The 15,697-nt window shown below is 39.4% G+C and overlaps 1 protein-coding gene across 6 annotated transcripts in view; it reads right to left on the bottom strand.

Moving 5' to 3' along the window:
* The window catches only part of SRPK2 (SRSF protein kinase 2), a 252,628-nt gene that overhangs the window by 144,515 nt on the left and 92,416 nt on the right, over window positions 1–15,697 (bottom strand). Inside the window, exon 1 of one of the 6 annotated variants that reach the window (XM_077746916.1) lies at window positions 6,087–6,310. The exons of the other annotated variants lie outside the window; for them this stretch is intronic. Coding sequence (XP_077603042.1) covers window positions 6,087–6,124 — 38 coding nt within the window. The 5' untranslated portion in view covers window positions 6,125–6,310. Of the gene's footprint in view, window positions 1–6,086; window positions 6,311–15,697 lie in introns of those variants that run through there. 6 annotated transcript variants of the gene reach the window in all.

Here is a 15,697-nt window from a genome sequence, read left to right as displayed (position 1 = left end):
TTAATGCTATAAAATTTATATATATTAATATATATAAAATTGGGAAAAATCAAAAAATGTCTTAACTTCTTGGTCAAGCCCAAGGTGGTCTACGTACCTCAAGGATTTTAAGAAGCCTGGAGGTCTGTGGGAGGGTTCTCAAGGCAGGGCCGTTGAGCACCAAGAAGTAAGGCCCCGATTACTTCCCTGGTTCTCACCCCAAGCTTTTCTTTTATGTTTTACATGACAGGCTTCTAATAAGGCTTAAATGAAACAATAATTTTGGTACTGAAACCATGTCTGAACACTAATGGTAGCACCTGTGGCCTCTAGGATCCAGTTCAGAATCAGTCAGTGGGCAGGTAGCACCTCAGACGACTACACCTCATGGTTGGTTCCCATTTGGCCTCAACTTCTAATTCTGATTTCCTTCATGGAAGCGGATACTCACTAACAGTCCCTTATCTGTTTCTAATTCCCTCAAAAATTCTGCCCTTATCTGCATCTAATTCTACTTGTTCACACTGGCATACTCACCAGAACTCTTCCTTTTTTAAAGTTTATTTATTTGGGAGGGGAGGGGCAGAGAGAAAGGGAGAGAGAGAATCCCAAGCAGGCTCCGTTGAGCTGCCTGTTTGATGCAGAGCTTGAACTCACAAACTGTGAGATAGTGACCTGAGCCAAAATCAAGAGTCAAATGCTTAACCGATGGAACCACCCAGGCACACAGACCCATCGGTATTCTAAGAGAGAGAAAGATAAGGGGAAGGGAAAAGAAATGGGATGGTAGAGGAAAACGCTATGTGCGGTACCAAGCTAGCAAGGCCATGGAGCATGGCTGGTGGGAGCGCAGACGAGTCGAACACTAGTCGAACACTTCGCGACTGCACTCCCAGGTACACGTACGACACAAGTGCATGCACAGATCTGGTCCCCAGAAGACAGGCGTATGGATGTGCACAGGAGCAGCATTCCTAACAAACTGCAGACATCCCACATGCTCACGGGTAGGAGAATGGATACATAAAGTAAGGCATATTCGTGTGGTGAATACTGCAGAGCAAGGAGACCGAACCTGGTGCTGCTGCACACAAAACACAAGCGCAGCGCACAGCTAACGCGTGTACAGAGGATTTCTATTTGTAGTAATGCTCAAGCCCAGATACAAATGAACAGTCAGATATGGAAATAACCTCACCTTTACCTTAATACTAAGACCCAAACTGGGGGCGCCTGGGTGGTTCAGTCAGTTAAGCATCCAACTTTGTCTCAGGTCATGATCTCATGGTTCACGAATTTGAGCCCTGCATCGGGCTCTGTGCTGACTCTATTCCCCTTTCCTCGCCTCTCCCCAGTTCGAATGTACACACATACCTCTCTAAACAAATAAATAAAACAAAATTTAAAAAGATCCAAAATGAATCAAAGTCTTAAAATATTAAAAGCCAAAACTTTTATTAGGTAAGCCTACCAGAAAACCATAGTGACCTTGGGGTCAGCAAGGATTTCTTAGATACAACACTTAAAACATAAACAACAAAAGAAAATAAATACTTGGATTTCATAATCATCTATGATCTGTGCACTTTCCATATAAAATATCTTCCATAAACATATTACTAAAAATTAAATGAAAACAAAAGAAAGCATAAGAACTGAGCAGAGGAAGAAAACACAATCAGTCACTGTCATCTCTTCTAAACCCTCAGAGAAAGCGGGTCTCAAGTCCACCCGCAAACACAGACAGAGGCAGAGGTAAGCATGAGAAAGGGAGAAGCTGTCACCACTAACTACCTGCCCACCTTGGGATCTGCAATGAGGAGAAAGGAATACAGTGAGGAGGGATTTTTTTTTTTTAATATTTGTTTGTTTATTTTTAAATAATTGCTACACCCAACAGTAGGGCTTGAACTTACAACCCTGAGATCAAGAGTCGCATCTCGACCTATGGAGCCAGCCAGGTGACCCAGAAGAGGGAAATTTTTTAAAAATCTGGCTATGCTCCCATGACTGCGCTTAGTTCATCAGAGAGACATGGAGGAAAATACATTCAACATAAGAGGAAATAAAAGATGCCTTGGTCCTGGATCCCTTTCCAGCGAATATCCTATACTTAACTTCTTTCAAGTGGTCCCATACTGGGTTTTTTCCCCTCCCATTCCCCTTATTCTTCCAGGGGTCAGTTTTTGCTTTCTGCAACCACGCATCATTATCATATGCCCTTTTTCTTTAACTTAAGAGGCTCCAAAATAAGAAAAGGAACTAAAATACACACACAAAAATAGCACACATTCTTTATGGGTTTCCAATGCCCCTCTGCTGCTGGGGCAGGGACAACGATCTCTAACATTTCTTACCAATGCTGTTTACACAGCACTGGCAGGATATAAGCCGTACCATAAATATTTTTATGATACTTTCTCCCTCTTCCTTTCTCTCTCCTCCTGAAAAAGGTAGCTAGCAATGTGTAAACTCAAGTAAGTAAGTGCTACCTATGTGGGATGCTATTGACCCAGGCTCCACTCCTTATCTCCTCCAGTATAAGACCCCTTTCATGACCAAAAACTCTATCTCCCTCCCTCCCTCCCTCTCTCTCTCTCTCTCACACACACACACACACACTCCTCCCCTCTCCTCTCTCTCTCCTCACTTAAAACTTGTATTTGGAAATGTTTAATAAATGATTACTACCTTTTTGCTAGATATTATGATTACTACTCCTTTTCCTCCTCTTCCCTACCTGCTCCACTCCATGGATTTCCAAATCCCAGAAGTGTTATGGCTAAGTCAAGAAGAAAGAAAAACTTGAAAACCTAGTTTTTATATCAAATAAATGTTCACAGCTTTCTTTTTTCATTAAATTGAGGTAGATGAGGAAGTAGAAACTTGCCTGGCCCTGTCAATACCATGTTTAACATGAATACATTCATTCATTCAAAAGGCAGCGATTAAAAAGCAAATACTCATAGTGGGATTTGCTCCTAAAATCTGCAGAAGGGGGCCCTCATGCAACAGATCCGTGTTCCTCTTAGCTGGTAATAACATACAAATCAGGCAGCATGTTTTTGTAATTTTAATTCATTCATTAATGTTCCCTGTCCTTAATTTAAAAGTTGAGTAAGTTGTCATTTTCCCTTTCTCTGAAATATAAAACCAAAAAATAAAACTAGAGCTTTGTTTCTCCGAAATACAAAACCAAAAAATAGAATTATAACTTTCTGTCACCCATTGGATTCTGTCCTCAGAGTCAGCCATTCTGAACAGTACTCCCTACCTCCCCTACAAAAGAACATTCGACGGACCTCCACTCTTCTGATAAAGGTGAAAAAACAATCTTAAATTTCAAGGTGGTATTGAGGTATGTTAAGAAAACATATTTTCTAATTTATGCTCCAAAACAATTTTCAAAATTCCATATTGCTACAAATCGTATTTGTATTTTTCAATGAAGAATCCTAAGTCTACGAAAGTAAATTTATTTTTTGTTTTGTTTCTTCCATTTTACAAAACTGTCTCAGCAAAAATTAATTCAACCAATACCAGCTGTCACACAAGACTAGTAATTCTCATTAAGCAGGTTAAAAATAGGAGACAGAAGAATTATCAGGAATATCACATCAATGTTTATAGTTATTATATTTTTACTCCTAAAATGCTGCATCTCCACACCACTCAGTGGCCTGAAATATCAAATGATCATTCTATCCTCCAGACAGTGAACAAAACCATCTGTGCCAAATGGTAAGTTTTGGTTTCTTGCAAACAAGTAACTTTTCCTCTCTTTTAAAGAAACAGAGGTATCTTCATCATTTCTACCCAAAAAACCATGTGGAATACTGACCATATATAAATTCCAAATAGCTTTAAGACTTCAGGCCTTGACTCAAACAGCTAAATTAAAAAAAAAAAAAAAAAAAAGTCAAAGACTTAAAATTAAGTAACTGGTGAGCAAGGAATTGAAGAATGTGATGGTAATGTTACATGATACTATAAGCTATGAAATGCATGAGCAGGATATAGCAGCACTACTAGGCTATGAATTGTTTTTAACTTCATATTCTTGTTTTTCAAGTTCTTTGAAACACATTGAAAAGACAGAAGATCTGACTACTTGCCACTGTATGTCTTTTACAAAGAGGACAAAAAAGAAGAAACTTTAATCTATTTACGTTAATGAAACAACTTCTATCTTTGCAAAGTGTCGTCTGACCCATAAATTAGATTTATCACCCATGAAGTCAGCAGATCACAACTGCCATATATATATGTCTAAGTACCCCCTGAAGAATAACAAACAAAGCAAGCAAGCTCTGGTAAAACTGTGGGTAAAGCTGTCACAAGCACAGTGGCTGGTTTTTAAACTTTAAAACCATGACCACATGCATCCTCCACGTCCATCAAATTTAACTACAGGAGCTTAGGTATAAAGATTTTTAAAAATAATAGATGATAATAATAATAATAATACAATAAGTAAACGTAATCACCAAAATATTTTAGAATCTTTCCTTCTAAGAATGTAATTTAGAGATACCGCATCCATTCCTAACTTGTTTCTCATTAATATTCTTCCATTCTGTTCAGCCTTCAATTTACCAATAGAAAATTCATACTACTCAAAAAAAAGCTAACATAATTATTGCTGCCATCCCACTGAGAATGCTCTTCCCGGTAACAAAACTCCAACATTACAGTTGGCGCCCGGACCGCTCACTATTTACACCACCACCCTCTCCCCTTCCCAACACCACCATTTTACTGGCTGAACATTCATAAGGCTGAAGACTGTTTTTCATCTCAGCAAACAGAATGTTTAAAATCGGATGGCTAGCCACAAGTCAGGAGTTAGAAGCTACATGAAAATAAACACAAATGTGAATAAATTTTTCTATTTTCAATTTCTAAAGAAAGCAGTTAACATTTTATTTGTAATGCCCTAAATTGTAGCCATAAGTCTTTCCCCTAATTACACTAATAAATCGATTTAATGTCATCATTTTGCAATCAGATCATGTCCTCCATACACTAGTGTACTTTAATTAAATCCATTTTACCATGGTAGGTTGTTCACCTCTTTTTTATTCCCCCAGTGCTTTTCCTCTATCATTCCTCAAGTACTAAATCATGTCTCTATATATTTTCCTAAATATTAAAATATGAAAAAGATAACCTGAAAACTAACCACAGATGAGACAAATCAACACACCCTCAATACAAAATATCAGCATAAAATATAAACTATTAGGTAACCTAGAGAAGGGTAAGCATCAACTGTATGCCCAGGAGCCTCCATTTAAAACATTATGTAGTATACACAATTTTGGCAAACAGAAGTGAACACAGTATTTACATACCAATATAGGCAACTATATTAGCCTCATTTCTGGCTTGAGATAAAAATATCTTGAATGCATTTATTAAGTAAAATAGCCATTTTAAGGAAATATCTCCTTACAGGTATAATCATTTGACTGACAGATAAAATAATTGCTTTAAAAATACTTCTGAGTCATTTTGTCCTTACCTGCAGGCATGAACCATTACTGCATGCAGTGACTGTTCCATTTCCTAGCACAGACTTGAAGAAGCATCATATCTCTTTCAGAATGTGACTAATCTGTGGGTTTGCAATTCCTAAGCTATTTACAAATGGCACTCCCTTTCCATATAAGAAAATATTTATTACGACAATAAGCCAAGTATTTTTAACCTAGATCTTACAAAAAATGTAATTTGGGGTAACAACCATCCTAAAATATAGGAAGAAAATCTAATACTAATATTTCCTTAAAGGAAGCAAGGTTTTTGTTTTGTAGCAAAGTAAATTATTTTTTAAAGCCTTCAACAGCTGTCACACATGAACTAGCGCTCTGCTGTGCGATGGTGTGCATGCTGCAGCTGATTAAGCTTCACTATTTTTTAAAAAATCAATTACCCTTTGTAAAAGCAGAACAGCCTGCCCAGATACACATCTTCGATACAGCACAATGACCGGCATGCAGTACGATACGTTATACAGCAAACTTGACAAGAAAAAAGAATACGTCCTGGTTTGTTTCTTAGCAATGCTACACCATTAATCGTTCATGCAAGAGATGTAGCTGTACCTTTCTGAAGAGGACGACTTCTCAGAGTTAACTGACATCAGCAGCTCAATCTTCTGCTTGATTTCTGGAAAAATCAGAAAATATTCACAACCAAGATTGCCTGCTCTTGCTTTCAAGCTTTATATCAACAGATTTTTCGTCTCTGCTCCCTTTTGTTCAAAAAGAGGCCACAAGATTCGCAGTACTTCTGTTAGGACTGGGATTCGATGGTGCTATAAAGGGAAAAGCTCCAGAGGCACCAGGCCTTGCTAAACTATGCACATGACTGTTTATGAAAGCAGGAAGTACCATTTCTTTTCAGCGGAGGGGTGTTTTCTTTTTTAAGGTAGAACCAGCATGGCTCTACAGGAAGATTTCAAATGGAGCAAATTAAAACACAAACAAGAAATGCTCACAACTGGGTTGGATGCACTAGATAACCCGAGAAGCCTGGGTAATAAAGTTACAGGCTGTAAAGAACAGATGTGCAACCCTGGGCTACTTGTATTTCACCAGCCCTGAAAAATATGGCTCAGTGAATCATTTTTGTCACTTAAGAATGAAATATTAAACCAGGACCCCAAATTATAGATTAAAATTTTTTTTAACCCTTCTTATAATTTCTTGTCTTTGGTGAAAGAATATGTTTAATATCTAGTCCTTAACTGTTCAGAAAAAGACTTGTATTTTACACCTTAATTCTCCCCTCCTCCTTCGCAGTACAGCACAAGTGAACAGCAACACCCAGTCACCGAGCAGATAATATACTTGTCCTTTCAGGAAAGGACTGACAATGCCATCTGCAACAGAAATGTAAGCGCCAATTCAATTTAATTAAAAGATAATTGCGGATACTGATTTGGAGGGAAAAAGAGAGAAAGAGACAGAGACAGAGAGAGAGAGAGAGAAAGAGAGAGATAACAGACCAAAAGGGAAGGAGAAGTAAAAATAAAAGGGAGAAGGAAAAGAGAAGGGGAAAAAAACCTAACACATTTCCTTTAAAAATACTAATGACTGACTGAAAAGCACATAATTTCACATGAATAAAACTGACAGGGTCCCATTACAGACTGTTTCACATGCAAAGAAAGCTGTTTTCCTATTCGTAAGGACGTCTTCCCACGCGTAACAAAAATAAAACACCTGGCCACTGACAAACTACTATAGGCAATCTCAGGATATCAAAGTAGAGCTCAACAGTTTCAAGGTATTCTTTTTTTAGGGGCAAAACACATTTTAATTGGTAAGAATCTTGACTACAGAAATCAAAGGAATAGGAAAAGATATAAAGGAAAAGGGAATAAAAATTAGTTGCATAAAATACAATGGACCTGTTCAGAAATATCTTTCCAATGTTGTTAAAATAAGGGATTTTCCAAATTGTTTAAGCTTACAACTTCATCCAACGGGCACTATAAAGCTGGCATGAACATCCGCTTAGAGAACAGAATCTACCACAGTTCTGGCCAAACTACCTAACCACTGGGGAGAGCACACAGCAAGCACAGTGGTTAAGTCTAGATGATGATAATGAAACTTACCTCGAGGAGTCTTACGTGGATTACAGAGTCTGGCACCAGGTGCTAACAGTGAATGCTCAGTAATGCCCCTCCCTCCCACCGGTTTAAAAAGAGCAGTGTTTTAGGAGCTCAGGCTTGGCCACCAGCAGCCTTGGATTTGAAGGCAGGCTACTCCAGCATTTTAATAGCCCTATGACCTTGGGGAAATTACTGAGACTCTCTAAAAGCCTCTATCTCTTCTCCAATAAAATGGGGATAATAACTGCTCATACAGGGCTGTTGTGAGGATTTAATGAAATACAGTAATCCATGAAAGTTATGTAGATATAGTATCGTGCCTGGCATGTAGTAAGCCTGCTGTGTCTGCTCCTAGGTAGCGCCTAGCAAAGGATAGTAATCCTAAATAAATATTTGTTGAAGGGAGTTAATGAGGTATACTAGGTCTGTCCTATTTTAAAAACCTCGTCGACAGTCTTGATCCACTTTCTCCTTCTTACTATCAACATACAGCTTTTAATCACTATAGTTTGATTATATGTAGAAATTTAACTTTGATCTGTATCTCAGTCTCCCCATCTAATTTTCAGTTTATCAACTAGCCATGTCAGAAATGAGGTTACACTTGAATCCTTCTTTATCATGGTAATTGTTCACTCCAAAAAGACAAAAGATTCACCCAGATTATCTGTGCACATAAACTAAAAGACCCCAAATTTAAACCACTCAGCTCTCAGGAAGTGTATGCCCATCTTACCAACATTAGAAAGAAAAGTTAAAGCTTTGAGAGCTCCAAGCCAAAAGGGTTTCCAGTAATACATGGACAGTTTCTAACATGTTTTTCACATTTTCTTCAAACCTTCAGATTTGTTTCTAATTCCTGAAGGACTAAAACATTCAGGAATGTTTACAAATACTATGTTAATATCATATCCTCTGCTACCCATAAGGTCCATGTAGTCTACTACCTACTCCTCCTTACCAATACCATCCGTGGTCTAATTGCTCCCCACATCCATTGAGGGCCCCAGTAGGCATGTCACTGAGTCTTACTCCACCACAATACAGGCCAGAATACTGGGGGGGCTTCAACGTTCATGTTCAGAGGATTCCACGAACCCTTGCTAACTACCTCAGCCTCATGAACCTCTGGTCACTTGCATCGTCCTCTACCATGACCACACTTTCTCACACAACACTATAAGCACTCCCCCCAACTTAGTTGTTTCTGTGTTTTATTCACAGTGTATCTATGACCTTATACTTTACTTTTTTTGCAATTAAATCCACCAATCTTTTTCTTTATGAATGATGGTCTTCCTGCTAGACTTAGACTTTCCCCACACCGGTTTTTTAAAATCATCCCATTTCCTCAAACATGCTTTATAATTTTACTTTGCATGTAAATCTTGGACCCTTCTAGAATGTATTTCAGTCTATGAAGTGATGTAGTGATCCAGTCTGCTTTTATAGTTACATTTTAAAATGTTACACCCCACCACATCCCCCACAAATTTCTAAATTACTCTCTTCACTACCACTCCTCAGGTTCTTCCTAAGCGGCAATCCTAACAACCCCATGAATACATATTTATTCAACCATCCAGGGTCTCCCAGTTGTTCATTCAGGCCAGTGAATATTAAAGCCACACTTCTTTATTTCACAAAGAAAATGAGCGGTGTTTATGTAGTTTGAATAAGTATATTTAAAATTATGGTTGATTTTTCTTGACATCATGTTCTTTTAATTTCTAAATAACATTATGGGGCAATATAAGTGTGTGTTTGTTTTTCTAATGCTTTTGTGCTCTGATTCTCCTCCTAACTCTAGGTTCTTCGCTGGATCATCTTTTCTCACTCAGACCTTAAAGGTAGGAGAAACTTACCTCACGTGACCCTCTTTTCACTCACCAACACTTCCATCTACAACTATGACATCCACAACAAAAGGAAACTGATGGTGACCAAACCTGAACTTGAGCCCAATACTCTCTCCTGAAACTCAGCACTGTGCATCCTTACACCCTTTCTAGACATCTTCACCTACATGGTCCTTAGGTGCCTTGAATGCATCATCTTTTTTTTTAATAACTTTTTTTTAATTTTTTAAATGTTTTATTTATTTTTGGGGGGGGGCAGCGTGAGCAGGGGAGGGTCAGAAAGAGAGGGAGACACAGAATGTGAAGCAGGCTCCAGGCTCTGAACTGGCTGTCAGCAAAGAGTCCAATACAGGGCTCAAACCCACAAACCATGAGATCATGACCTGAGCTGAAGTTGGATGCTTAACCGACTGAGCCATCCAGGCACCCCTTAAATGAATCATCTAAAACTAAACTCCTCGGTGCGCCCGGGTGGCTCAGTCAGTTAAGCGTCAGACTTCAGCTCAGGTCATGATTGCATAGTTCGTGGGTTTGAGCCCCGCGTCGGGCTCTGTGCTGACAGCTCAGAGCCTGCAGCCTTCTTCGGATTTTGTGTCTCCTCCTCTCTCTGACTCTTCCCACTAGCGCTCCTGTCTCTCTCAAAAATATATAAACAAGAAAAAAAAATTTTAACTAAAATCCTCAGCTTCCCAGTTTAAGATCTCCTTTGTAGAACCTTCATCTCCCCAAAGAGCAGCAGCATTGCCCTTCTGAGCCTGGAATGTTTGAAGGATTCCAGATTAGCACCCCTGACTCATTTGGGGCACTGTTACCACCACTCTCCCCTTTCAATCTATTTTATATTCCAGGACTGCCAAGTGCTACTCTGATTCCCCAAACACACCATGCTTTCTTACACTGCCAGGTGTCTTCTTAAAATGCAGTCTTCCGTCCCTGGGATGCCACTGCCCAGTCTGCTTCCCTTGCACACCCAATTCACTTTTCTAATCTCAGCCCACACGCTACCTCCCCTCTGACTGCATACCAGACAGAACACAGCTCACCTCCTCTGTCCTATATATCACATACGCTGGCACAAAAGAATTACTAAAATATATACACTACTTGTCTGCCCCCGAGGCCACAGCATCCTTAGGAAGGGGGACCTCAAGTTTCACTTCAATTCACACTTACTTGTTGATTCCTTCATGGTCTTCTTAGCCTATCCTAGCCGAAGTTACAATCTAGCTGACTTACTGTCCTTATTCTTAACTATACATTTTCATATCCAATTACCCAATGAAACAAATACAGAGCTAGAAGAATCCTCAGAGGTCATCAATTAGCTGAGCCACATGTATTTATGAAGAAGAAATTTGAGGGTTAAAAAGATAAATAAATAACTGGTGGCATTAACACTTTCACCTTCTCCGAGACTACCATTCCCAAGACCTAGAGCTAAATTTCCAAGAACCTAGTGACCCAAGCAGAACATTCCAGCGTCCTTTAAAACCTGCTTCTAGACATGCCTGGGGGCGCTCAGATGGTTAAGCATCAAAGACTTAGTTTCGGCTCATGTCATGATCTTGCGGTTCATGAGTTCAAGCTCTGCACAGGGCTCTGTGTTGACATTTCGGGACCTGACTGAGATTTGCGCTCCCTCTCTGCCCCTCCCCTGCTCATGCTCTCTCTTCTCTCAAAATAAATAAATAAACTTAAAAAAATTAAAACCAGCTTTTTAATCTATTTACTTATATCAATTAAAATCATCACCGTTAGTTACCTTTCTTGATTAAAACTGGTCAGTCTGTGACACCAGACGCTTCTTATTCATCATCACATTATACACCAAAAAGGAAAAACGAATTCACCAGTATCTCCCACTCATTCTCTTTCATCCAACCTATAGATCCAGAATAAAATGAAAACCTTGTATTCTGACTGTACCCACACTTTAAAAGATACTCAAATCCCTCTGAATGATGAATAATTTTAACTCTTCAGTTAATGGCCTACTATCTCTAATATTTAATTTTCTACTCAATAACATGAGTTTGAAGACTCATGAGACACTTAGGGCTAGGAGTCCAGAATTGAGCCCATCCCTAAGAACCCAGACAAGGAAGAGTGAGTGGTTACTCTCTCCCTTTCTCTCTGCCCCTCCCCTGTTCACATGTTTTCTCTCTTTCTCTAAACAAACAAACAAATAAGCAAGCAACTTAGAAAAACAACAAAGAATATGCTTCAAAGATCAGACAGCCTGGGAGAGAAGGTGGGCAGCCCTGAATCTACCCGAAACCTGAGAGCAACAGCAGTGTGAGACTAACATAGGATGCCACGGAGATGACATGCTTCCATGCCCTTTATGTCACTACATGCCAAACATGAGCTCATGTTGGACCCTTCCTCCGATGACATGGAAATTAAGATATAATGACTGGGCAGACAGTTCTACCTAAATTCTTAAACCTACATCCTTTCTCCATGGGTGCTATTCCAACAGATTTACTAAACCTAGTTTCTCTTGCCAAATTCCTTTTTTTTAATGTTTATTTTTGAGAAAGAGAGAGAGAGAGAGCACAAGAGCACTAGTGGGGATGGGGCAGATAGAGAGAGAGACAGGCAGACACAGAATCCAAAGCAGGCTCCAGGCACTGAGCTGTCAGCACAGAGTCAGATGCAGGGACTGAACCCACAGACAACAAGATCATGACCTGAGCCAAAGTCAGACACTCAACCAACTGAGCCACCCCAAGCACCCCATTCTTGCCAAATTCTTTACATGATCATTCACAAAGCTGATTTTATTTCAGGTATAAAGAGGATTTTTTTTAATGTTTATTTTTGTGAGACAGAGAAAGAATGTGAGTAGGGGAGGGAAAGAGAAAAAGGGAGACACAGAATCTGAGGCAGTCTCCATCCAGGCTCTGAGTTGTCAGCACAGAGCCTGGCACAGGGCTCGAACTCACAAACCAGGAAATCATGACCTGAGTCAAAGTCAGATGCTTAACCAAAGGAGCCACCCAGGTGCCCCAAAAGAGAATTTTTTTAAAGTTAATGCTTTACCTATATATCTGGAGCCATTTCAGGCTACAAGAAACAGGTATGTGCTCAGTTTACCTCAGGTGATAAGAATAGTGCAAGAAAACATCTAGAAGTTAAGAACAGAACAAGATTCTGGCTGTGAGGCCTATGGAGGGAGGCATTTTTCTGTTCCTAACAGCTCTTGATACTCAGTTCATGTTACCAAGTGCTCAGAGGGATTGCTCTCCACCTAATGCTTCACCATTCTGGTGATTCAACACCTCTCTGACCCTAAGTCCATTTCTCCTGTCACCACCAATTACCTGCTTCTCTCTGTTTCTCATGTTCCCAGATCCTACTGCCTCAGCCATGTGCACGGCCTTCTCTCTTGGTGTCTCCAACTTAAGCCTACAAGTATCTCCAAAGAGCTCCCATGTAAATGCAAAACAGGGCCTGGAGCAGCTTTTCTGGCTCAAGTGTCAATCCCTGATAATACCCTCTGGGACCAAGTATCGAGTTCCTGACTCCAAATTCAAGAGACTGACAAGTAAGAGACCCTTCATAAAGGGGTAGGAGTAAAATAAGCTCTCTGAGACACCTAGGAAGGTCGGTGACGAACTGACCAACACCATGAAGATAGTCTAGTGTAAAAAGGAGTCCTTCCCAACTTAGCGTTCACTGTTCAAATCTTCTGTTTTAAGAACACACAGAAAAGCAAAAACTCTGCAAACAAAAGCAATCATTAATGAACTGACCATTCAAACAACTGTCCCTGGTAATTCCCATCCTCCGTCTCCACTCATCAAACCCCTTCTTTCTCTCTCTCTCACTGATGGTCATACAATCCAACAATAATTCAAATAAAATGCAAATCCAAAACAAAGTGAAAACTGAAAATACATACCAAAAGATGCAACATTTGGCAAGGCTGGTATAAGATACATTATAATGAAATGTTAGAATCCCAAATGAGGCTTCAGAGGAGTTGGGAAGGTCAGTAACTGATGAGAAAAATCAGCAAAGACAATAATATGCTAAGTGTCTCAAGTGTATCAAGAATGACAATTATTTGATTATCAGTGACTAATGGGAAAATAATAAAACTCTTAAAGAGTCTGCAAAAATGTCCTTCATTATAATTACATTATAAATTGAAAGATATCCAATCATGTTATTATACAAAATTTAGTACAAAAATATATGCCAAAAACAATCAACACTTGATACATTCTTTGTTCATTCTAGTACTCAGTACTTGTTTTCCAATTAGAATTCAAATTTTGACAAATAAAATAAGCTTACTTTCAGAATCATTTTATTTTTCAAGAGAAAAATCCCAATTTTACCCCCTTCCTTAAAAGTAGTCTTTTTCCAGTATCCTGCACTCTGAACACAATGGTGTGCCAGAGGGCTACACTGTGTTCACTCTGACTCGGCAGCGGAAGTTGGAGGGGGTGGGGGGGGCAGTAGGTGGTGGGGACTGAAGGAGGGGAGGGAGGTGGTCTCCAGCTGGTTAGGCTTCAGTTTAAACTTTCAAGGTAGCTGCTGCTGCCACTCATCAGCAATTTATTTTCCGAGAGGAAATACTTTTTCCTTCTGTTACTTCTTAAACTATTACTCTGGGTGCAACTGATAACCCAAAAGGAACATTAGTTTAAAAGGAAAAGTTTGTTGCCAATTTTCATGTTCTAGATTTTCAAGTTCTAGCACAAAGAGCGGGTCAATCCCATCAAACTGGGATTTCCACCCTCACCTCCCCTCCATAAGCAAGAGGCAAGGAAAAGAGGAACCAGGTGACCTGGTTGCATCTGCTGCACCAGCCTTAGACTCCACAGCACCTGTCTGGACACCGCAGGCCCGTGCTGAGACTTCACAGTGCTCCGTACTATCTGTTACCAGTGTTTTTGTTATTTTGATATTGAGGAATTCCAGGACAATTAAATACAAAAAATGTATCAAAACATGAAAAGACAAATGTTTAAATTCTTAATTACCATCGCCATCACTGTCCTCTATCAGCAAGGAAATGTAATGAAACTAAATCCTGAAAACGTCTACAGGTTTCTCACCACGGCACAGTATCATTAATAGTTAATCCAGGCGGCTAAGCAGAACAAAGGCGCTCTTACCCTCCCTGTTGGGCAGACCTAAGAAGTAACACAAGTTCTTAGATAACTGAGTTGTTACACTCAGGGTGAGAGCCAATGCTCCTCCTTCACCAGGAGATCAAGTTTAAAGCTTTCTCTGTTTTACACTTATAAAATATATACCATTTGTACAATTTTCTGATATATGAATTTTAGAAATTACAACAGAATAATGCTCAGAAAAAGGAAGTATTTTTATAATCCTAACTAAAAGACAGCTTTTCATACTAGATATTAATATACAAGTGAAACTACTCGGTTCTCTAATATTGTGGCTTACAATGTCATAAATTAAGACATTTTAATTCCATTTACAATTTTGGCATATAAAGGACTGTGAGTTCACCAAAGCAATAAATGCTTGCTTTCTGACTCCTTTAGTACACCAAGGCCATTCAACCATCTTGAAAAGTAACTTTACTATGTTAAAAGGAGGTAAAATTACTGTACGAGGCTTATTTACATGAATAAGAAAACAAACCATATCAAAATATGAGGTATAAGGAGGAATTAGAGTCCCTAACTCCCAATCCACAGTAACTTTCAAACTTCAGAACTGAAACTGATGTGATGCAATCCAATCTGTCCTCTCTTCCACATTCCCCCATCCCTGGGAGGTGCTGTGCTAGATGCCACATGAGCAGAGGCAGGAAGATTGTCTCAAAAATATGTAGGGGCAGTGGAATGGCTCACTCAGTTAAAGCATCAGACTTCGGCTCAGGTCATGATCTCATAGTTTGTGAATTCAAGCCCTGCATCAGGCTCTCTGCTGTCAGTGCAGAACCTGATTTAGAACCTTATCCTCCTCTCTCTCTGCACCTCCTCTCCCCAGAAGAAACAAACTTAAAAATATATATACCTAGGGCAGGGGCACCTGGGTGGCTCAGTGAGTTCATCGCCCAACTTCAGCTCAGGTCATGATCTCTTGGTTTTTGAGTTTAAGCCCCGCACTGGGCTCAGTGCTGTCTGCACACAGCCTACTTCAGATCCTGTCTCCCTCTCAAAAATAAACAAACATTAAGAATTATATTAAAAAATAAGAAAAATTATAAAAATTAAAAATAAAAAATATGTGGGGAAAAAAT

This window comes from Crocuta crocuta, unplaced genomic scaffold (genome assembly GCF_008692635.1).
Source record: "Crocuta crocuta isolate KB4526 unplaced genomic scaffold, BGI_CrCroc_1.0 scaffold396, whole genome shotgun sequence".
NCBI classification, from domain to species: domain Eukaryota; kingdom Metazoa; phylum Chordata; class Mammalia; order Carnivora; family Hyaenidae; genus Crocuta; species Crocuta crocuta.
The sequence above is the reverse complement of the archived record's forward strand: the minus strand, read 5'-3'. Positions and strand labels throughout refer to the sequence as shown.